Source organism: Fonsecaea pedrosoi (genome assembly GCF_000835455.1).
Source record: "Fonsecaea pedrosoi CBS 271.37 unplaced genomic scaffold supercont1.3, whole genome shotgun sequence".
Taxonomy (NCBI): Eukaryota; Fungi; Ascomycota; class Eurotiomycetes; order Chaetothyriales; family Herpotrichiellaceae; genus Fonsecaea; species Fonsecaea pedrosoi.
Window position 1 is genome coordinate 2,455,190 of NW_013550613.1, and position 22,238 is coordinate 2,477,427.

Consider the following 22,238-nt stretch of genomic DNA (forward strand, 5'->3'; position numbering starts at 1 on the left):
CAACCCGTGGGTCTTCTTTCATGCCCTTTCCACATACCCCTGCCATGCCCCAAGCAAAATGTCCCCCCGGGGCTTGATTTGTCTCCATCAGATCTGTTCCCCCAGCCAAACGGAATAGGAGACAAGCGTGGCTACTTGTATGTCTCCACGGTCGGCTTCCTTGACCCATGTCAGTACCTAGGTACTAGGGTACTTGTTCTGCTTATGACGCTCTCAGCCCTCACTCTATTATTCTCGCTACTATCTTCGCCACGTGGACAGCTTCGTGTTCCAAGGTGGAGGTATGGAATCCGAACCCGTTCGGCTAATGCGGGTCGATATGCACCACGGGACGATGCCACTGCTCAATATCGAGGACCCGTAACCCCCGTGCCTCGTAACAGGAGTCTACCCTTCGTGTTTCGGACACCAGGCGTTAAGACTCCATCTCGTGTTTCCTTCCGGCACCGTATACCGTCCCAGTCTGCCGACACTATCATACGAGGTATGAACAACACCTGCTTGGGTCAACCGGACTCCCAGGGTGCGGCTCATGGACCGACGCTCCCGATGTTCCCAAATTACCTATAAATACGAACAAGCTTCTTTTTCAAATGAGCACATGAGGACCTCCCTACTCAGCCTTCAACTTAACATATATCGTATCGGTGAGAGCACATCAAAGCCGTCATTGAATCACAAAGGAGTGGCTGGGGTTGGAAAGGAGGCACTGGAGTTCCCTACATACAAGGCCAACCAAATTAAGCTGAACTGAAAGAGCCTCCGTCCAGCACTGCAAAAGCAACTCCGTTCCTGACAGTACCGAGCCAGCAAGGTGAAGTCATACCTCGTCGTGAATACACCATCAGCAGATAATGCCTCCCCGAGAACATCATCGATCTTTGATAATCAAGAGATCGACGAGCTCCATATGCGTCAAAGAAAGAGAGAGCGTTCCATTCCTCCCCGAACCGAGATGACAACGCAGGACAAACGCTGATTGAGTTTTTTTTTCCCCGCCGTATTTGGTATATTGCCAACCCCAACGTCCAGTGGTACCGGCCTCCGCTCACGGCTTTCGTTACCGTTCCCACTGCGATCCCGTCTGGCCTGATTCGATGGCTCGCTAGTCATCGTGGATTACTCCCTCTTCAATATCTCCAGTCTCACGTCATCGTCCAGCCCCCCTGCTCGGTCCGATGTCATTGTTGCCGCTCTTTCCCTTTGTCGGGTTGCCCTTGTTGCACATTCGGAGACATAGTGGCCGGAGGGGTCCTGTGGGAAAGAAGAATACTCAGTCGAAAGATGTCCGTCAAGTCCAGAGTTGTGAAGGAGCGACGAACCGAGTATTCATGTTCATGCTGCCGTATTGATTGTACGGTGCTTGAATTTGTCCAAAGTAGTCCATTCTTGACCCTGAAAGCTCGTGGCTGCTTCGCGGGTGTGTAGCTGGAGATCCATACACCATACCCAGAGCATGTGGGCTGCTTGAGGCGAGGCTCCGAGGGTCACTCATGGGAGGGGTACGCCCCATCGACGATATCGATGATATTGACGATTCTCGCCGTGGTTCCACAGGCGCCAGAGCCGCTTGGAAATATGACGATCCGGGCATGGACAGACTGCCGGGCGCGTGTAGCGGTGAATTGGGGTAGACAGGGGCAGCTGAGCTGTCTGAGTTAGGAGTAGCAATCGGTATGCGAGGGCCCACATAGGGACTTCCTTGCGGAGAATGGTGATAGCCCTCAATGCCCTGATTCCCCTGGCTGTTATGTCTCTGCCTTAGTCTGTATGAAGTCATTATCTGTATTGGCACCTCCATAAGAGATAAGGCTAGAGAGATGCTCGTGTCTTGGGGTTGTGTCGCACGCCTTGTTCTCAGCATGTCATGAATCTTCTCCAGTGGTCCAATGGACATGCTTCCGAGGTACGCGCCCCCAATCTCTGGAAACAGTGGTTCAATCGCAAGCGCACTGCCGTAAAGATGTGCGAGTAGAGCCAATGGTCCCAGATCGGGGTCAGGACCCTGTAGGATGAGGGGTGGCAGCCAGAAGATCATGTCCCGTAGTGGCTGTAGTCGGCTGAACGCTTTGTCGGGCGATGCAATTGATAAGTCTCGTTGTAAGTCCTGCAGGTAATCAAGTAGTTGACCCGCATGTTCTTGGAGCTCTTCGTTTGCCGAAAGTCGCAGTCTTAGATTATGAATGGCCGTGATGATTTCCTCTATCCGGCGAAGTTCATCATGAGGGTTCAACACCTGGGCATGCGGCATTGTGGGTGTCGCCGGTGTTCTTGCTCTCGCTATAGTTCTCTGGCTTTCCAAGTACCTTGCGAGCTCTGATTCATGTATCCACATCCTCATCGCGCTCAGAACCTGCAGAAGGTCAGGAGCTTTGCTTGTTAAAAGACACCGTTTGACATACCGTCGATACTCCCTGTTGGAGTGAGGCCCAGCCGCGCCTGGTAACTGTTAGCTGTTGCAGAGTTACTAGACACTGAACGCACCAATCCGTAGCCTGCCACGAGAGGAGAATTGAGGCAGCGAGAATAGCTTCGGAATTCTCTCTCGAAAAGGCCCCAATGGCTTGATGGAGACCTTTGATAGCGACACCTCGGTGGTGGTACGCCAGATTGACTGTGTCTGTGTTCTTCGTCTGCCATGCTAGATGAGATGCCGACAGAGCAAGCAACGCACTCATCACGAAGTCATGTGTTAGAGCGGCCGAAATGAGCCTAAGGAAAAGTCAGCTGAAAACCGTATAGGATGATACGATCTACCCTACGAAGGCATTCTAGACACCCAGACCGTGCATGGGCTATATCCCAGATTGTACATGTCAGTTGATAATGTCGTAATGTGGTGAACAAGACGTAGATCAATGGTTGAAAATCGTGTCCAATATATCCTGTCAGAAACTTGAAGCTCCTGCAAGGGGGACTCGCCCGTCAGTCGCCAGTTGTCGAGTCGGAGTTGCAGTTCAGGTGACATCAAGAGATCTGGTGGCGTGGTACCCTTCACGGGTTCTTCTCCTGCAGCTTGCAGGTCCATATAGTCGCAGCGACAACTGTGTTTCGTGCAATTTCGACATTGTGGAAAGGTTTCATCGCAGCGTATGTGTCGCCTTTTGCAGGTTTTGCAGCCTTTTCTCGATTTTGTATGGCTCTTACGCGGCGGGCCACCTCCAGGACCTGCCATTCTTCGAGCCAGATTGGAAGATACTGTCGGTGTTTGGAGCCGGATGAAGCCAGCCGCGTCTCTGTACCGTCCCGAGCAGTACTTGTCCTGACAGATCAAGAGCGCAAAGAAACCCGAATTCGATGGAGAAGACGTTCCGAATGGTCCGTAACAACCAGAACGCGCTCTCCGCGTTGTAAATCTCTGCAATACTCACAGCAATGTGTGAAAAATGTGGTCGGACAAAGACGTGCTGGACTCCAGGAAAGGTTCTCGTATTAATGGGCAAGGCTGAGAGACATTCGTCCCCACAAGAACGTTGGGTTCGACAAATCCGAGGAACAAGGAACTGACATCGAAGAGAAAGAAGGTCAACTAAAAATGAAAGGGTCGCTCGTATGACAAAGGTTCGGTTTTGAGTCCGTCATTCGCGGAACCGATTGTCAGCAGGGACAAGGGATATAGGTGTCAACATAATAGACGCTCTGCTGGACCACGGGTGTGATGGAGGGGAGGAACAGAAATCTGGAATGCCACGAGGCGTCATGGGTAGTAAGTACCAATTCGAGGCTCGGAATAGAACTTGTGGTCACGACATGCATGCATTTCAGTCTCCAAAGCTACTGCGTCGCGTGGAGCTGCAGTTCAGGAAACGCACCAGGCAATGGGACACCGGGTCGACTCAGCCTCGATTCCTGGCGGCAGTTCCATCGACCTTTGTCGTCTGGGCTATTGGGCTTGCTAAACCATTCGGTTGAGAAGAGGCGAGCTTTCTGCGGAAGTGGAAGCTGAAGGCAGCCATACCGCCGACGATTGGTCTTGTTCGCCTGAGGGAACCAGCAGCAGGAACGCACAGTGGCTGCCACTTTTCACAAGTGGAGGGAATCAGAGGCTACCCGCGGGTCGCCGTGCAGCTGCCACTCCCTGGGCTTGGCCTAATGTGACTAAGAGGACCTTGGAAAGGTTTTTTTTCTCACCCCTCCCACCTGGTCGAGAAATGACTTGTGGGAAACTAGAATAGGGATCCAGGTCAGAATCGAGTGACTGCTGAGAGGCCGGTTCGACGGAGCATGTTCGCCCGCCGAGGTTTAGCTTCAACCTTCAACAGGATTTAACATGGTGTCCCCGTCGGGAATCTCAAAAGGCAGTGAGCCAAAACTCTGGGATTCGGAAGAGAAGGTTGCAGGGTCTCTTGGTCGGCTACAATGCTGGGACGAAGGGGGATCTCCAGGCTGACTTTCCAAGTTCTTTGGGTCTGGGGATGGCTGGCCCCCACCAAGTGCCCGAAGGAGACAAATCTCTCGTATTTGGGAACCAGTCTGATGGATCGAATCTGGCCGGATGAGATGAGCGCAAAGAGAATCAGCCTGGCGCCAGGCAAGGATGACTGGGATATGCATCATGATGCATGCTGCTTAGAGGTGGGTACGCTTCTGGAGAAGACGAATAGATTTCGGAGCGCAATGACCATCTGCAGCCCTGTCAAGCGTGGCAAGCAAGTCTTGTCGGCGGCCAGGGCCAAACAACTGTCATGAAGCCCAAGAAAAATGATGACAAGAATGCGCCGGGGAACTTTGTTGCGAAGCGCATGCCAAGGCCAGCTGAAGACCTCGTGGCTTCTTGTCCAACAGCAGAATATATCCACTGATGCAAGCCTAAAGGGGCAGCCACTGAAAACATGTCTCTGGTCCGTCGAGGGTGGTGGTGTCGTTGATTGGGTTGGGCCAGAACGCTTGAGTTTGGAGCTCTTGGGGTCTTCCTCGTAGTCCCTGCAGAAGCCGATTTGAGCCCATACGACAGTAGTCTCCAAAGACCCCCTCACTGATTACCCTCGTTCGTCTCGATGGGGTGTGCTGGGCCAATTACTGCAGGGTTTAGCTGGGAGCCTCATGGTTGATAAGAGACCATCTGTGCTGATGCTGCGCTTTCTGATGTCATGCTAGAGGTGCTCAGGGGTTAGATAATCTCGAGCCTGATCACAGAAGTTGGGACAGTCATTTGTCCTCGGGGTCTTTGGTGGTTTGAAGCGTGGTGATCGTCCTGGGGTTGAGAAGCTCCACTGCCCTGTCAAGCGCAGACCAATGTCGGAGCCGGACGGAGTGCTAAACGGTAGACCAGCCCCTCGAAGGGAAAAACAATACCTAGTGATCAATGAATACAGCCTGTTCTTGTAAGGCGGGGAATATGACGACTCACATGATGGAGTGCTGGCGCCAGTCTACCATATCCCTTCACCCTTGTTTCACCCTCTGTGCGTTGTTGTTCTGTATTGGGTTGGAGCACCTAATCCCAATCGCTACATCGTCCCAGATGGTGCTCATTCGCCAGTGGCTTCATTGACCATTTGGAGGCGGAAAAAGGTAAATGGCATGGTGTGAGGCTCGCGCACTTCAGTTCCCAGTTGGTAATTAGACGCTTGGACAAGGTCGAATGTCATTAACCACACGGCACCTGCAGTCTGCCATCCATATCGGGCGCCAGGGTTTTGCTGCTGTTGGGATAGACTGCGGCCAGCTCTGCAGACGCGGGGTTGGGGTCCAACAGGATCCTTGACTTGAAGCCCCAGCGAGCAGGTAAACCTTGTCAAACTTTCCTGGATTCCACGAGGGACTCTGGCGACTGTGGACACTGTGGACACACCCTCGTAGCGCCCTGGAGGTGCTGGACCGCGCTTTTGGGAAGGGAATCTGGACGGGTCTAGTCCCACTGCGCTCCCTTGGTAACGCTCTCAGAGGTCGACCATTTTTGCCTCTCGCTTAATTCCTTCAGATCCTCGCCGATCGCAAACCTCTTTTCGTGATCTTCCTCGTTTCGAGATAACAGCGAGCCTCCATCCTTCCTCGAATGTCTTTGTGAAACTGTGTGGGGAGGGGGCCTAGCCGTACTGGGATGTTCGGAGAAACGGAGAGAGCTGTTGGGGAGTGCCATGTCTTGTTGCAGACAACGGCTTCAGGCTGGACGAGGAGTCGAAAATGCAGCCGGCCCAGTCAGTGAGTTTGACACGCCTGTCCAAGTTAGCCTCTCTGCAGAGCAAGCCACCAAATGGTGTTTGTGGAGTGAAAGAGAGGGGTTGATCCAAAGCCATGACGAGCGTGCCAGTCAATGAATTCATCTTTCTCTCCAATTTCTGGGCCCTCTCAAACTGTCAAGCCGAACCGACAGAGCAAGGTGCAGCTGAACAGAAAGGGGATCGGGCTTCGTGTGCCAACCAGTCCCCTCAACTCTGTGTCAAATCAGCAGGTATGTTTGGATGCGGGAGCTCTTGCATGACAGCTGGTCCCCGAACGACCCCTACCACAGATCAAGCCACCGGAAAGTTCCAATCCTCGACACTTGGGCCGGTCACGCTGAGAACATGGGCATTTTGACATTGGTACGAGGCACTTGTGATTAGGCTGAGCCGCAACTGCTCCTGCCTCTCTGGGTGGACGTTGGGGCGGATCCACGCTCAGTGTGCTGGTATTCGTCGGTACTATCGCCCCCTCAGTCCATGATGAAACCGAGAAAAAGAGATTGATGCAGCACGAGGCAGCTTGCCACGCGATTCGAGAACCATACTTTTGGTACTGAGAGGCATCCGGTATGCTTGGGACACAAGTCACAGGGGGCCAGAACATGAGGGGCTGGCGTTGTCTAGACGAACATTTTTACGAGCGATAGCAAGCAGCGCCCTTGGCCGTGATAGTGGTCGGAACGACAGGATTTGTCTATCACGCCCGAAGTGAATCTGTGACGCCTGGTACCTTGAAATAGGGCTACTCAATTCCACGCGACATTCATGACCAATGTTCTCGTCACTCGGATTTCGATGCCTAGGGCTGGAAATACTCGATCTCTCATCAATCACATGCGAGTATTATCATTCATTGACACTTGCATTTTTGGTCCTCCACATCTCAGCCCCCAAGTCGAATGATGCAGATGTCCTTGAAAGTGGCTGGACCATTCGTGTGCCATTGGTGCGCAGACAAAATCATAGCTGACGGAATTCTTTGCAGGGTAGACTGTCTGATTCTCATCCTGTCAACCAGGGATTGTTTTTATTCTCTGGAATTCATTCTTCGTGGTCCGTCGCTCATGACCAGGAATTTTGTGGTATCATCTCGATTTTCGCCGACGTGCATCAGGATTGTCCTTGCCTCCGTCATCATGACCTAGGATATGTTTTCTAAACCCTCCCATTGGCGCGAAAAGTTTCTCCCATGCTCAACAAGTCTTGCTCTTCACATGACAACGCCACTGTTGCTTGCAATTCTAGGCCACAGTTCGGCAGCCTCCTTTCCTACTGGTCCTGTGATGGCACTGCCCTTCATTTCACCCTTTGGATTCACAATAACTCCAGCGTTGTCTTCGAAGTACAGATAGATACCGTCTGGCCGTCTCCAGGGCTTCGACTGTCGGACGACGACTGCGGGCATGACTGAATCGATAGTGAGCCGTCGAATCCAGAGCTCAATGGGTTTTTTTGACGTACCTTTTTTCCTCAGCTCAGGCTTTCCCTTCTTGACGGTGGCCATGACCATATCTCCCACACCAGCGGCGGGTAGTCTGTTCAATCGAGCACCGATTCCCTTGACGGAAATGATGTAGAGGTTTCGCGCTCCCGAGTTATCCGCACACGACATGACGGCTCCTCTATTATCTCCATCAGTATACTCTCACTAACCACAAAATAACATCGCTTGGGATTGTCGTTGATGGGCGAAGACTTGAATATTCTTGAGACCAATCCGTGTAGCCTGCGGCACCGTCGCCTTTGGAGTGGGAGGTATGCGGAGGAGCCTGAGGTTTGAGATTTGGGAATCGAGAAGCACATACACAGGAAGACCGAGAGTCATCTTGAGCTTGTTGCCGGAGGCACCACCACGGCTGTTTCAGAAAGTCAGTGTAATTCTTCTCAACGACGAAAGTTCGACAAGTATTTGAGGGTCCTCGACGACGCAAAGGGAGCCCATAGATAAGATTGGGCCACGTACCCTCGTTTCGACATCCTGGCAGCAGTGTGATTTCTGGGATTGTTTCAAATTTTGTGAGTATGAACTGGAGCGCAGTCGGCGGGCGATGAAGTTGAACAGGTCCATCAAAACTTCGTGTGCGATTTAATGCCAAGACAGAAAATCTTGGCGCTATGCTATTGGATGCTGCGGATTCAGGTTTGACAAATCAAATGACAGCGTCTGACACAGCAGATTTTCATTTTGGCTGGTCTTTTCATCTGTGTCTCTCTGTCAACTTGGAATATATCAATGTTTGCTGCATTGGTGGTGGGTTGGTTGTCTTCATTGTTCACTTTGTGCACCATTAATCTTCTCTCTATAATGTCTGTTGCCTTCGAGAATTCCAGGCTGAGGTTGGTTTGATTGTAGATGTTGCTTCATCGACTTGAATTCATTCCTGTTGAGCAGTTCTTTGCTGTGTTGAGTCTTGCACAACGTCTCCCTCCCGTCTTCCTACAAACTCTGCTCCTGAGCAGCACTTGTATTGTCAATCTTGTAACCGGTGTGAACCGCCCTCTTTCAAACCTGTTTCTAAGAGCCAGGGGAGAGCCTGTGCCACCTCTTGTCCACCCCTGCAGCTGCCTTCACATGGTTCCTTTCGGGGCTGAAGTCAGCGGCTGATATAGATGCTGCCTTCAAACTTGATGAGCAACTCGACGCCTTTTGCAGTCCTCGGGTTCCATTCACGCTATCGTACTCCTATCACACAACTTTGAGATCACCAGACTTTTTCGGACGTAATTGGACCCAGTGTCATTTGGAAGGGGCCCTACCAGTCTCTGCCCTTATCCTTGCAAATAATCCTCAAAGGATCTCTCCTGCATTTCTTTGACGAGGCTGGCTCCGCTTGCTAGCGCTGTATGGTGGCTGCTTTTGTCATATTGCAGCAGTCTACGAGTACAACACTTTCCCGACACGGACGAAAGGTATTTCAGAGTGTCCCAATGGCTCTCCCTTTGATGATTGCATCTCGGATCGAAGCAATTGTGAGCTTCAAGACATACATTTCTTGTCCTGTAAGCAACAGTGAAGGCTGGCTGAAATTGTACTCCACAACACCCTTCGTGGTGTGACGCAGCCACCTAGTTACGACGCCTATTGTTCGTGTGGGTGCTCCAAGTTGGGAACCCGGAGTTCACTGGCGATCGGCCGGTTACACGCGGAACGGAAGAAGATTCTATTTCGAAGACTGAGGGGTCAGGGGTCTCAGGGTCTTACCTACAGTCTGTGCTTTCTCAAGGTAAGGCAGACCAAGATGCTGTGGATCAACCGGTCATCATTGCAACAAAAGAACAATGGGAACTAGGTACGAGGTACATTCTTGGTGTTTCAAGCGCCCTGGTCGACGTGCGTGTGCTTAAGGTTGGTTAGACAGCGGCTCCTATCAATCCCCCCCGGATGGCCCCTTGGGCTTACAGCGAGTTAACCAAATTGGCAGCGGGACTGGTCGCATGGCTCTTCTCCGGTCATTCCAGGCGCTGAAGCTGATGATTCTCGAGCAGATTGTTGTGGGATAATCCTTCGATTAAGAGCATCGAGAAAGCAACTGGATCATTTTCCTCTCGGCCAATATTTGAGCACTGTTATTCCAAGCTTATCCTCTGCTTACTGCCCAAGCACACTGTTCACTCCTGGCTACTTTCTGACTGGTCTCCACTCGAATGTCTCTAGCGATATCAAAAGGCGCCATTGCGCGTGCTGCCGAGGCTGGTCACCGAGCCAAGGGCCCATGGCCTGAAGGTAACCATGACTGGCCGTTGCCAATCAGGACGTCGCCATTGCAGACCACGAGCTCTCGGCCCCCCCATGAACCCCTGCTGAGATAGTGGGCCCAGGAGCCTCAGCTCGATGCTCAGCCCTCAGTCTTATTCGTTCAAGGGAGCATTTGCGAGACTCCCTGGGCCTTTCGTTTACTGATGTTGCTGCCTTCCCCTTCCACCGCGACACCTCACTCGCTTCTGCCAGATCCGGACTTGACTCCTGTCCTTGTAGCCTGTGTTCCTTCGACGCCTTACGGGGGCCTCACCTATATAGCTGAGACCTCTGCCTGCCAACAATGGCGCGTAAAAGGAAGATTTCTTCAACTTCTCTCAACGCAATGGACGGCTCACGCGAATTTCCGTCCAGCTTGGGTGACGACTACACGGGGTCCCGAATCAGCACCACTATCAGAAGCTTTTTTGAAAGCATTGCAGGGTCGAATTCTGCATCAACCAGTACTGTCATCAATGGCGCCACAGTGCAGTCCCGTCCCCTTCTGGCCAGAGTGCTTGCGGACGTCGCATCTCAAGCACCTCGGATAGGAGAGAACCTTGGACTACTTGGTTCTTTGGTCGACACAACCTTGTTCGATGGCGGTCTCGTCGATGATCGTCAGTATCAAGTGAGCAATGTTGGAGTGAATGCCTCTGATCATGTCTAATCCGGTCTTTCCACAGATGGAGAAGATTCTCCAATTGGCAGCTTCACTGCCTCCCGAGTCAAAGTCGCTGGATGACTTGACCAACCAGTTCATCAAGTTGCTCTGGGAGAACTTGGAGCATCCTCCCCTGTCATACCAAGGGGATGAGTTCAAATATCGCACTGCCGACGGGTCCAACAACAACATCATGTACCCGCACCTGGGCAAGGCTGGTTCGTATTACGCGAGGACCGTCACCCCTCAGACTCTCAAGCCAGGGGTGCTTCCCGACCCTGGCGTCATCTTCGACGCCATCTTCGCCCGGGGTGACGAACCCAGAGAACATCCGAACAAAATCTCTAGCATGCTTTTCTACCTTGCTACGATAATCATCCACGACTGCTTCCACACTGATGATACCGACTACTCCGTGGTCAAGACCTCATCCTATTTGGACCTGGCGCCTCTGTATGGGAGCAGCCAGGAAGAGCAGAACCAAATCAGAACCTTCAAGGATGGTCTTTTGAAGCCAGACAGCTTCTGCGAGAAGCGCATTCTCGGCTTCCCGCCCGGAGTTTCCGCCATTATTGTCTGCTTCAACCGCTTCCACAACTATGCGGCCATGCAGCTCAAGGAAATCAACGAGGGAGGTCGGTTCAAACTGCCAAAGAACGACCAAGACACTGCGGCCATCGCCAAGCTCGATAACGATCTGTTTCAGACCGCCAGACTGGTGACGTGCGGCCTCTACGTCAATATCATTTTGAACGACTATGTGCGAACGATTCTCAATCTCAATCGCACGAACTCGACATGGACGTTGGATCCACGGAAGAACTTCTCTGATGTATTTGACAGCGCAGGCGTCCCCTTAGGGGTAGGAAACCAAGTCAGCGTCGAGTTCAATTTGGTCTACAGATGGCACTCGGCCATTAGCATCAAGGATGAGAAATGGACCAATGATCTGTACCAGTCTCTATTCCCCGGCAGAGATGTCACTACAGTGACTCAGTGGGAGCTATTACCGAAGCTGAAGAAATGGCTAGACGACCGCGGCCCCGATCCCTCCAAGTGGGATCTTGACTCGGGCAGATATAAACGCACACAGAGAGGGACTTTCCGGGATGAAGATCTCATCAAGATCTTGACGGAAGCTACCGAAGATGTGGCCTGCGCGTTTGGACCCAGGAACGTGCCCCTCGTGATGAAGCTCATCGACGTCTTGGGTATCCAGCAGGCGCGAGCCTGGAATGTGGCGACACTCAACGAATTTAGGAAGTTCTTCAAACTGGAGCCTCACAAGACCTTCTCCGATATCACCAAGAACAAGGAGGTCGCTCGCTCCTTGAAAGCGCTTTATGAACATCCAGACTACGTCGAGCTCTATCCAGGTATCGTTGCCGAAGATGCAAAGGATCCATTGGAGCCTGGCTCGGGCCTATGTCCGGGATATACCATCTCTCGAACCATTCTGGCCGACGCCGTGGCTCTTACCAGGGGAGATCGATTCTACACGGTCGACTACACACCTGCGAACCTGACCAATTGGGGCTGGTCCCAAGTCAAATCCGACCCGACGGTGGCACAAGGGGGTTGCTTCTATACCTTGCTAATGCGAGCTCTGCCGTTCTACTATCGTGGGAACTCGGTGTATGCCATGTTTCCCCTGACAGTACCCGAAGAGAATCGTAAGATCTTGACCAAGCTCGGCAAAGAGCAGGACTACAACTTCGACCGACCGACCTACATTGGAGTTCCGACTTCCATTCGATCGTGGAAGGCTGTCACCGGTGTTCTTGGAGACCAGGCCTCGTTTTCCGTGCCCTGGGGCCCACATACTTTCTATCTCACTCATCAAGATTATATGCTGAGCGGGGACAGCGCGGCCAATGCGACGCAGCGAAAGGAAGTCGAGAAGGCCCTCTATTGCCCGGTCAACGGCCTTGCACAGGTGCAGAAGTTCTACGAAGACCTGACCACTCAACTAGTGGTTGCCCGGTCTGAGCGCCTGCGAGGCGAATGGTACCAGCTTGACGCGTGCCGCGATGTCGGCAATCCGTCCCATGCCATATTTGTTGCGCGCATGTTCCATTTGCCGCTCAAGCAGCCAGGAGACCTGAATCCCATCGGGGTTGAGGTCGACCAGCTCTACCTCGCGTTGTCCATCATGTTCGCCTACGTCTTCCTGGACCTTGACACAGCCAGCTCGTTCAAACTGCGGGCGGGTGCGAAGACGGCGAACGATCAACTCTCGAAGCTTGTCAAGATCGTGTGCGAGGCGGTCAAGGTTGGTGGACTCCTTCGGGTCCGCGACCTGTTCTCCATGGGGACGACTGGTGAGCTGCTCGGAGATTATGGGACTTTGCTTCTGAAACGGCTCTTTGAGGGAGGCAAGTCGGTTGAGGAGGTTGTCTCGACCATCATCCCCACCGCTGCAGCTGCTGTTGCCACGCAGGCTCAACATTTCATCCAAATGTTGGACGTATACCTGTCGGACGAATACAAGGAGCACTGGCCAGAGATTCAACGATGTGCTTGGTCCAACGACCCTGCTGATTTCGAGAAACTCAAGGGATACGCCCTTGAAGCGAACCGTCTGGCGCCGGCGGCTTTCGGGCTGCTTCGCAAGGCCAACATCGACACGGTCATTCCCGACAACGGCCAGAAAGTCCCAATCAGGGCCGGGGACCAAATCTACGTCGACTTTATCGCGGCCGGCCTGGACGAGAGTGTGTTCCCCAACCCGCGCCAGATCGATCCCACGCGTGATCGATCGCTGTACATCCACCACGGATACGGGCCCCATGCTTGTCTCGGCCGTCCCATGGTCGAGGTGGCCATGGCAGCTCAACTCAAGGTATTTGCCAAGTTGAAGAATCTCAGGAGAGCGCCCGGCCCACAAGGCCAGCTCAAGAAGACGGTGCCGGCGCCGAATCCCACCAGCAGTGACCCGAAGTCCAACCCAGGCACCGTGGAGGTGTTTATGCTGGAGGACTGGAGTTCGTGGTACCCATTCCCGACCAGTGAGTCTTTCCCACCACCACCACCACCATCACCACTCCATCCTCCTTTCTCTCTCCCTCTTTGCCCAAACCCCTCCTGAGATCCCCTTCTTCTTCTCTTTCGTCAGTTCAAGAAAGAGAAAAAGCGTTACTAATACCAACACCCAATCACAGGTATGAAAGTCCACCACGACGGCCTCTGGAAGGACCAACCCGACCAACTTGCGGGCCTGACCGGCGTGCCAGGTATGCAGGAGGAAATCCTGAACAGCGACATGGCCGCAGCTAATGGCTTGAATGGAGATTACATGGAGGAAGACACTGCTTGACGGGGAATTTTGGTACCAACTCTTGTAAGTTCAGTAGGCAGATAGGGCAGGCTAAGGCAAGGGCATATGTTATGGGCAAATTGACACCAGGAAAAAGGACAGTTTTGGAAGAAGAGGGGGGGGGTAAATTGTGTCTGTATAAGTGATGGGTGTATGGGATACCTGGGGATGAAGGCATGTTTTTGGCGGAGCGGGAGTTATATCTTTGTATCTTCCCGTCTCCGGCTCGCGACTGATGGGAAAATCTCACTCATTCGACTCGTGTGTCTCGTAAAAGTCAAAAAGTTCCCAAGAATATCCAAACTTTCCGAATGCAGGCAGTCGCTCAGTGGATGGTCGATGCGTGGGATGCATGGGATGACACAAGCAAAGCGATGACGGTGAGTAAGCAAAGGTCTTGGGTATATATCTACTCGGTACTCCGTATCGCATCCCAATCTCAACCATTTCCCCCCTCCCAACCAAAAAGACCATCTGCCCAAGGCAGAAAACAATACTCACCCCTAGATTAGATGCCCGCTATATTCAGTTAGTCCTCGGTTTGAATGACATGATCATCGCTGGTCAAGACGACGTGGCGAGTATCTAGACGGTCACTCAAACTAATCTATCAATCAATAAACGTCCCCCTACCCCCCCCCCCCCACCACGGGCTGTGCCATACTCAGAGAAAGTATATGAGAGCAGCGCTACGGACCATCATGACAAGCCACACCCACAGCCACTACGAGGCCATCATCGTCGGGTCCGGCCAGGGCGGCGGGCCCCTGGCGCAGGCCTTTGCCAAAGCCGGCCGGCGCACGGCCCTGATCGAGTCGACCCATGTGGGCGGGACGTGCGTCAACGAAGGGTGCACACCCACAAAGACCATGGTGGCCAGCGCGCGCATCGCGCACCTGGCGTGTCGCGCCCAGGGCTACGGCGTCCAGTTCAAGCGGTCCAGCCTGGTGCTGAACATGGAGACGGTGCGCAAACGCAAGCGCGACATGGTCGACAGCTTCCGCGGCGGCAGCGAGGCCCGCATCCGCCAGACCGACAACCTCGACCTGATCCTCATGGGCAAAGCCCGGTTCACGGGCCCCAAGCAGCTCCAGGTCGTCGTGGCCGACGATGAGGCCAACCCGCTCACGCTCACGGGCGACCAGATCTTCATCAACGCCGGCTGCTCGCCCGCGCCGCTGCAGGCCAAAAACGCCGACAAGACCGAAGGCCTGCTCAACTCGACCACCATCATGGAGCTGGCCGAGGTGCCGCGCCACCTGGTCATCGTCGGCGGCGGCGCCATCGGGTGCGAGTTCGCGCAGATGATGAAGCGGTTCGGCGCCCGCGTCAGCCTGATCCAGCACCACCCGCAGCTGCTGCCGCGCGAGGACGCCGACGTGGCCGAGGAGATCAAAAACATCTTTGTCGGCGCGGGCATCGACGTCTACCTGGGCGCCGAGGTCAAGGAGGTCTCCAACGTCACGCTGGGCCAGATCGTCGTCTCCATGACCCAGGGCGACGGCACGCCCAAGTCGCTGCTGGGCTCGCACGTGCTGGTGGCGACGGGCCGCACGCCCAACACGGCCGACCTGGGCCTCGAGAGCGCCGGCATCGACGTCGACGCCAGGGGCTTCATCAAGGTCGACGAGCACCTAGCCACGACGGCCCCGGGTGTCTGGGCCCTGGGCGACATCAAGGGTGGCCCCCAGCAAACCCACGTCAGCTACGACGACTTCCGCGTCCTGCGCCAGAACCTCATCACCCTCGCGAACAGCGACGAGCGCGCCTCCATCCAGGGCCGCCTCGTGCCCAGCACCACCTTCATCGACCCGCAGCTCGGCCGTGTGGGCATGACCGAGAAGGAAGCCCGCGCCCTCACCCCGCCGCGCAACGTCAAGGTCGCCAAGATGCCCATGTCGTACGTCGCCCGCGCCCTCGAGATGGACGAGACCAAGGGGTTCATGAAGGCCGTGGTCGACGCCGACACGAAGGAGATTCTCGGCTTTGCCTGTTTGGGGATTGAGGGTGGGGAGATTATGAGCATGGTCCAGCTGGCCATGTTGGGCGGGTGTAAGTGTTGCAGTCTTTCTTTCTCTTTCTTTCTTTCTTCTGTCTGTCCCTCTATCCTTTTCTCACGGCTTTCTTTCTTTCATTCTCTCCATCTGCCCTTTTTTTTTGTCCCCTTTTGGCTAACATCTACGGTCTGGGTGATAAGTGACCTACGACGAACTCGAGAGCGCCATCTTCGCCCACCCCTGTCTGAGTGAGAGTCTGAATAATCTCTGGGCATTTCTCGAGTGACTTCTCAGACCCAGAAGACGACGGGGTCTCTTCCCTGCCTGGGGGACCTACGTTGGGTCAGATCAGGGCAGGGCAGGCCGCCAGGTATGGTCAGAATCGGGGGGAATCAGACGATCATATTCTACAGATCATACAGATCATGATTATATTATGACATGAAAATATCATTATATGAGAAAACAAGATCGAACCAAGACTCATTTCTTTCCCCCCTATACGAGAAAGAGAGAGAGAGAGAGAGAGAGAGAGAGAGAGAGAGAGAGAGGGGGAGGGAGAGATGGTGATTAAAGTAACATGTATGTTGGATACAAGGCACAAGGCAGGTCTGACTTTCCTATCCATCCACCATTTTGTCATTGACGACCTGAACTCCCTCCCACATCTCTCGTCTCTCTCGTCTCTCGCTTCTGCTCCGACTCACGCCTCTCCACCATCCGACACTCCTCGCGACTCCTCCCCCGTCTCGGGCCTCCTCTCCCCATCATACAGCGGCAGCGGCTGGCCCATCAACTCGGCCTTGACCTGCAACGCCACATGGCGGGAGAAGTACCTGGCATGCCCGATCGTGCCGCCCACGTAGTACAGGCTCGGGTGGCGGTTGCGCCTGAACACGCCGCGGAGCTCGCCCTCGGGGTCGAGGCCCCAGAAGTCGTCGGCGCGCGACGCGACGTCCTCGCCGAAGATTCGGGCCACGTCGCTGCTGCGCATGTTGCCCACGAAGCCCGTGCACAGGATCACCACCGCCGCGGGGATCTCGGTGCCGTCGCTAAAGGCCAGGCCTGTGCGCGTGAAGTGTGTGGGGAGGGCGTTGGATTTCATCTTGATCTGTTGAGGGGAGAGAAAAACGTTAGATGGCGAGAGACAAATGGGGGTGTGAAAATGGCTGTGTAAAGAGTGCTCGAGAGAGGGTGATAACGTACCTTGCCCTTCGCAATCAGGTCGGAACAACCCACGTCCATGTAATGACCTACACCTACGAGTCAGCTTCTTGATCGAGATCTCTTATAGGAGATGATATCTCCGACTGGCTGGTCTGAGCACATGCTGTACATGCCAGCCTCGCACCAGGAAAAAATCCAGCGAACGCACCGCCCAACTTCTCACAGATATGCCACATGATGTCGCCGTATCTCTCGACTCGAAAGCCCGCCCGCTCCAGAGCGTCGAACCGTTCGGGCTCTTTGGCCGCCATGCCATGCAAGGCTTTGCGACTCAACAGCCTCGTGACCGCATACGGCATCTGCGACTTGCTGGTCAGCTTATCGTATATCTTGAGCTGACAAGTGGCTCCAACACCAAAAGTGGAAAAAAAAAAGGGGGGGGGGGGCTTTCCCTCCTCACCGAGTACTGTTCTCTGTCCGCATCCACCGTAGGGACATGCGCGTTGTACGACCGGTCCGAAATGACTTTGAAGTATTCGCACGGCAGCACGTACGTGCGCGACCGCTGCACCATGGTGATCTGCGAGAGTCCCGCTTCGACCATGTCCTCCGCGACGTCGTGGGCCGTGTTCGCCGTGCCGACGACGATGCCGGCCTGGCCGCGCCAGCGCTCGGCCGACTTGTAATCCGCGGAATGGAGGACGGTGCCCTGAAAGACATCGCGGCCGGGGTATTGCGGCATGATGGGAACCTGTCCCCCTCCGCCCGTGGCCATGATGACATTGCGGCAGGTGAGGGTCTGGGTGGAAGAATTACCGTCTGCGCCGTGGCGGCGGATGTGAAGTGTCCACGTCCTGCGCTCTTCGTCCCACGACCCGGACTCCAGCGTCGTGTTGAACCAGATGTGCTTGTCGACCCCGAATTTCTCGACCCAGTCCTTGTATCCTCTCGCCAGGTCGTATTTGGTCAGGAATTCTTGATACGGCAGTGGAAACGTCCGGTCAAAGGGCAAATGGTTGTACTCGCGCGCGGTGTGCAGTCTGGCCGAGTCGTATCGCGTCATCCAGTTGTCGCCGATCTGCGCGTTCTTGTCGAGCACCACGTACGAGATCCCCAGGGATTGAAGCCGGCCTGCCGTGCCGAGACCTGCTTGGCCGGCGCCCACGACGACGCAGTCGAAGTGACTGTCAACCCCGTCCATCGCGCCATGGCTCCCGTTGGTGCCGTTCGCCTGTGGCTGATTGCCGTTCACGCGGTCCGACATTTCTTGGACGGTTGGGAGATGGTCGACGTCCTCGCAGCCCTCCAACTGCTCGAGGATGGTTCTGATGAGCCAGATTTTCCAGACCCCATCGTCCCCTAGCACCAGGGACAGAATTCCTCGGCAGGAGGAAGCGGGGCTTCCACGATTGCGAAATGTGAACGAGACATTCACCCATCCGACATCCTTGTCCAGACGCGTCGGTGTTGCAGATCCCTTGATAGGTGCAAAGTCGCACGCCTGGCGGGACGCGCACGTCTCTGACCAGGCCTTCGCGACAGAGTCGGCCGAGTAGAACGTCCGCATAGTGCCAGTCAGGGCGAACACGTCGCGCCATATTGCCATGGGGGAGAGGTTTGCTGCTGCTGCTGCTACTGCTGCTGTCGTGAGGTCTCCCAGTGACTGTACTATCGGAGTGGCGATGCTCTCAAAGTCAACGTCCGTGTCAAAATGCGATATGGGTAAAGTGCACGGGAGTGTTTCGAGGACGCTTCGCGGCTCGTACGGAGCGATTTCGACCTCCATTTCTGACCTCGTCATTGCAGCCTTGCAGGATTTGCGGTGATGCCTGGAAACAAGTATTCGGCGTGTTTCGTATATGATCGAGTGCAGGCCTTGGACGAAAATAGAAAGATGAGGGAGGTTTGTGATCACCCTGTCAACGTCACCACAGACAACAAAAAACACAGATGGCCAGATTGGCGATCGAGGACATATAGCTCGAGTCTGATCGGTGATAGATCAGATTGCCGTAATGCCGTCTTGGGGCCCCTGGCAATTATTATGTACCTGGTCATCATGTGGATGGTCGGGAGCTGGCCTTTGAGAATCCCAACTGCCGCGTAGGGGTCCCTGGAGTGGTGGAGTTGGAGGTGATGAAGTGCATTAGACGTTTCTGGGGTCGAGGCATGGATGCTTTGTGGGGTCAAACAATGGATCTGCCCTCCATTTGCTCGTAATATGATTATATCGGCTTGCTTATCTTGGGTAAGCGTTAAATTTGTACCCTTTGGCTGTAATGGCAAGGTTGAGAAGAGTGAATACTTGGTAATAGTCAAGACATGTCTCAACCGTAATAGGGAATAGGTCAGAGAGTGAGACTGGAGTCGAAAAGGGCACTGTAGATAAAACACGTATATAGATACGAAAAAGTTATTGGTGCTTTTAGACTCTTGTCTCCGTCCGTTATCGACGCGTAGATCTGGCAGTGTATCAACGCACATGAGGTGATGCCCTTCTTCTATATACGCGGTAAGAGATGTTGCGAGAGACCGAGAGACAGAAGAGATCGAGAGGAATGGTGGCACGCTTCGATCGCCAACTCTCTCGTCTGCGGACAGGCAGTGTCCTGCATGTATGTATCTCATGCCGCGCCCCCTGCAGCCTTTTTTAGGTCTGCCATGTCAATCTTCTTCCAGCTGCCGAAGACGCCAACAATAGTGGACGTTCCATACGCGGCAATCGTGATGGCAAAAACAGCTTTCAAGCCAGTCATATACGCGTCGATGACCGCCGGAACTTGGGTGGGAGTAAAGGCATGACGGATCTGAGTCGCTCCGATTGTAAGCACCGATGCAGGGTCGATGTCGGGGAGAGTGGTTGCGAGTGTGCGTATCAATTGATTGTTGAAGGCTGATTGTGCGGCCGAGATGAAGAAAGACCCCCCGATCGTCACAAAGACTGTGAATTTATGTCAGCATATATATATATCGCGGGAGAAGGGGGCCTGTTGAGACTTACAGTTGACGATGGCTGACACTTGCGACATATCTTCAGGGCTCGCATGGATCTGAGCATTGGACAGGGCGACCTGGAACGTCCAGCCACTGGTGAAGCCTACAATGATCTGGTAGCCGATCCACTTCCCGGTCGAGGTGTTGGCGTCCATGGTATAGAACAGTCCGCAGCCAACGGTGCCCAGAGTGCCACCGATGAGCCAGAACAACGGGACGATGCCGATTTTGATCAGTGCAATACCCTGCACAATGGCGGCGATCGTCAAGGGAATGATAAGCGCCAGCATCTTGACTCCAGAGCCGATCGGACTGTTGTTGAAGACACTCTGGAAATAGATGGGGAGGAAGTAAAGTATCGTGAAGTATGCGCCGCCAAAGAAGAACATGAAGATTGAGCCTACCATGACATAACGTTTGGTAAACTGTTGTATGATTTCGCCGTGGTCAGCCTGTTTGTGCCACCCTAGTCACAATAGGACTGACTTACCAGCCTTGCCACGATCATGGCCCGCTCCTTTTGAAGTATCTCCCACGCCACGAAAACCGCCGAGATAGCGACGAAACCGACAAGCAGCCCGATGACGACGCTGCTGTCCCAAGGATGTGTTTGGCCACCATATTGCAACGCCAGGATATAGGAGACGATCAGGCACATCATGAGCGAGGCGCCGACCAGATCCAGCTGCAACAACTTCTCCTTCATTGTGGCCTTGGCGGGTTTGGCCTTGTCTGGGGTCTTGAAGAAGATGAAAACGATCACGGCGGCGACGCCACCTATGGGTAAATTGATGTAAAAGCACTGGTAGCATGTCAGTCAGTGGCTATGCCCTCCAAATGTTTTTTTCGATGCTCATACCCAGCGCCACGTCACTTGGTCGGTGAAAGCGCCACCGATCAGTGGTCCCAACACGGCCGCAACCCCATATGTGGCTCCTGTATATCCTAGAAGCTGTGGGCGGGTTTCTGGAGCTGCAACAAACCCGAGAATGGTAAAGACTCCCACGCCGATGCCGGCTCCACCGAGACCTGCAATTGCTCGACCAACGATCAAGGTGGTTGGTCCCGGAGCCACACCGCAGATGAGACTTCCAATCTCGAAGATGAATACTGCAATGAGAAACCAGAGCTTGATCGGGAAGTACTTGTAGAGTTTACCCCATGTTGATTGGAATCCTGACTTGATCAGCGATGGAGCTTTCGAATAGAAAGGTAATGCTCTACAACGAAAAGGTCAGTATCGCATAGAGCAACAGGGAGGATGGGTGGCCAGAACTCACCACCACCAAAGGTCATGAAATATGACGCTCCGTACCATGATATCTTGTTCAAGTCGTTGAACTCATCCGTGATTTTGGGGATGGCAGTACTGAGGATAGTCTAGGAAGAACCCCTTTGTCAACGGTGAAATGTATCACGCAGAAAATGACCCACGTTGTCGAGCGCCACCAAAAACATGCCTAGCAGGAGGGAAACGGCTGTTGCAGCTAGACGTATACCATGCATATGCTCGTCAGAAGGCTTAGGGCCTTCGTCCAGGTTTCCGTCTTGTGGACCATCTTCCTCTGGTCTTGAGATGGCAACCGTGCCACTCGAAGAGGGCTGAATATCGGTCGACGGCTTTTCAGAGTCTAACGGCGATGCAGCCATGATTGAATTTAGTATGGGAGAGCGGGAATTTAACTGATGGTTCAAACAGTGTGTAAAGATGCGACACCACCGCAGTTATACCTTTCAGACTGATGGGGACGATGACCCCAATCCGTCAACAGGAAGCCAATTTCCGAGCCTGTTCCAGGAAATCATTCTATGATGACCTCGTCGGTCGGGTCGATCAGGTTGCTGGGAGGAGGAACATGCTTGATTCGCCCGAAGCTTCCTGGGCTCTCCTTCGACTCCTCCGAAGAGCATATGTAAGGGTTGGGAGGTTCGCCGAAGCCCAGTTCATCCTACGGAGCTCGTATGCCCACTTTTCCCCTTGGTTGTCTGTAAACATGGGTCAGTGAGATATCTCGCGGGATAGTCGTTGGTTCGGGGGAAAATACCAAGGGGGTGAATAATCATGTCTAGATACCGCACGTGATTGGTCGGAGGCTCCACAAATATTCGGCCGAAGAGAAATACTTCGGTGGAAGCAGCCAGCCCTGCCAGCCTGTCTCTTGGTTCTAGGTCCGAGTTACAAATCTACGCTCTCTCT

General features: G+C 53.9%; 6 protein-coding genes across 6 annotated transcripts; 2 read left to right on the top strand and 4 right to left on the bottom strand.

Moving 5' to 3' along the window:
- Positions 1-1,291: 1,291 nt before the first annotated feature.
- Positions 1,292-3,028, bottom strand: Z517_04801 (uncharacterized protein; the record flags this gene model as incomplete). The annotated part of the gene is made up of 3 exons (XM_013430129.1): positions 1,292-2,353; positions 2,403-2,712; positions 2,763-3,028. 3 exons carry the CDS (start codon positions 3,026-3,028, stop codon positions 1,292-1,294), a joined length of 1,638 nt encoding a protein of 545 aa, XP_013285583.1.
- Positions 3,029-7,377: 4,349 nt separating this feature from the next.
- On the bottom strand, positions 7,378-7,779 carry Z517_04802 (60S ribosomal protein L23-A; the record flags this gene model as incomplete). Its single annotated transcript, XM_013430130.1, has 2 exons — positions 7,378-7,574; positions 7,629-7,779. The coding sequence occupies 2 exons, from the start codon at positions 7,777-7,779 to the stop codon at positions 7,378-7,380; spliced, it is 348 nt and encodes a 115-aa protein (XP_013285584.1).
- Positions 7,780-10,207: 2,428 nt separating this feature from the next.
- On the top strand, positions 10,208-13,883 carry Z517_04803 (uncharacterized protein; the record flags this gene model as incomplete). Its single annotated transcript, XM_013430131.1, has 3 exons — positions 10,208-10,534; positions 10,590-13,575; positions 13,729-13,883. The coding sequence occupies 3 exons, from the start codon at positions 10,208-10,210 to the stop codon at positions 13,881-13,883; spliced, it is 3,468 nt and encodes a 1,155-aa protein (XP_013285585.1).
- A 701-nt stretch (positions 13,884-14,584) lies between these two features.
- Z517_04804 (uncharacterized protein) lies at positions 14,585-16,166 on the top strand (the record flags this gene model as incomplete). The annotated part of the gene is made up of 2 exons (XM_013430132.1): positions 14,585-15,935; positions 16,081-16,166. 2 exons carry the CDS (start codon positions 14,585-14,587, stop codon positions 16,164-16,166), a joined length of 1,437 nt encoding a protein of 478 aa, XP_013285586.1.
- Positions 16,167-16,583: 417 nt separating this feature from the next.
- Z517_04805 (uncharacterized protein) lies at positions 16,584-18,833 on the bottom strand (the record flags this gene model as incomplete). Its single annotated transcript, XM_013430133.1, has 4 exons — positions 16,584-16,991; positions 17,087-17,133; positions 17,256-17,406; positions 17,508-18,833. The coding sequence occupies 4 exons, from the start codon at positions 18,831-18,833 to the stop codon at positions 16,584-16,586; spliced, it is 1,932 nt and encodes a 643-aa protein (XP_013285587.1).
- An 838-nt stretch (positions 18,834-19,671) lies between these two features.
- On the bottom strand, positions 19,672-21,691 carry Z517_04806 (uncharacterized protein; the record flags this gene model as incomplete). Its single annotated transcript, XM_013430134.1, has 6 exons — positions 19,672-19,988; positions 20,049-20,466; positions 20,532-20,843; positions 20,901-21,217; positions 21,322-21,421; positions 21,476-21,691. 6 exons carry the CDS (start codon positions 21,689-21,691, stop codon positions 19,672-19,674), a joined length of 1,680 nt encoding a protein of 559 aa, XP_013285588.1.
- Between the last annotated feature and the right edge of the window lie 547 nt (positions 21,692-22,238).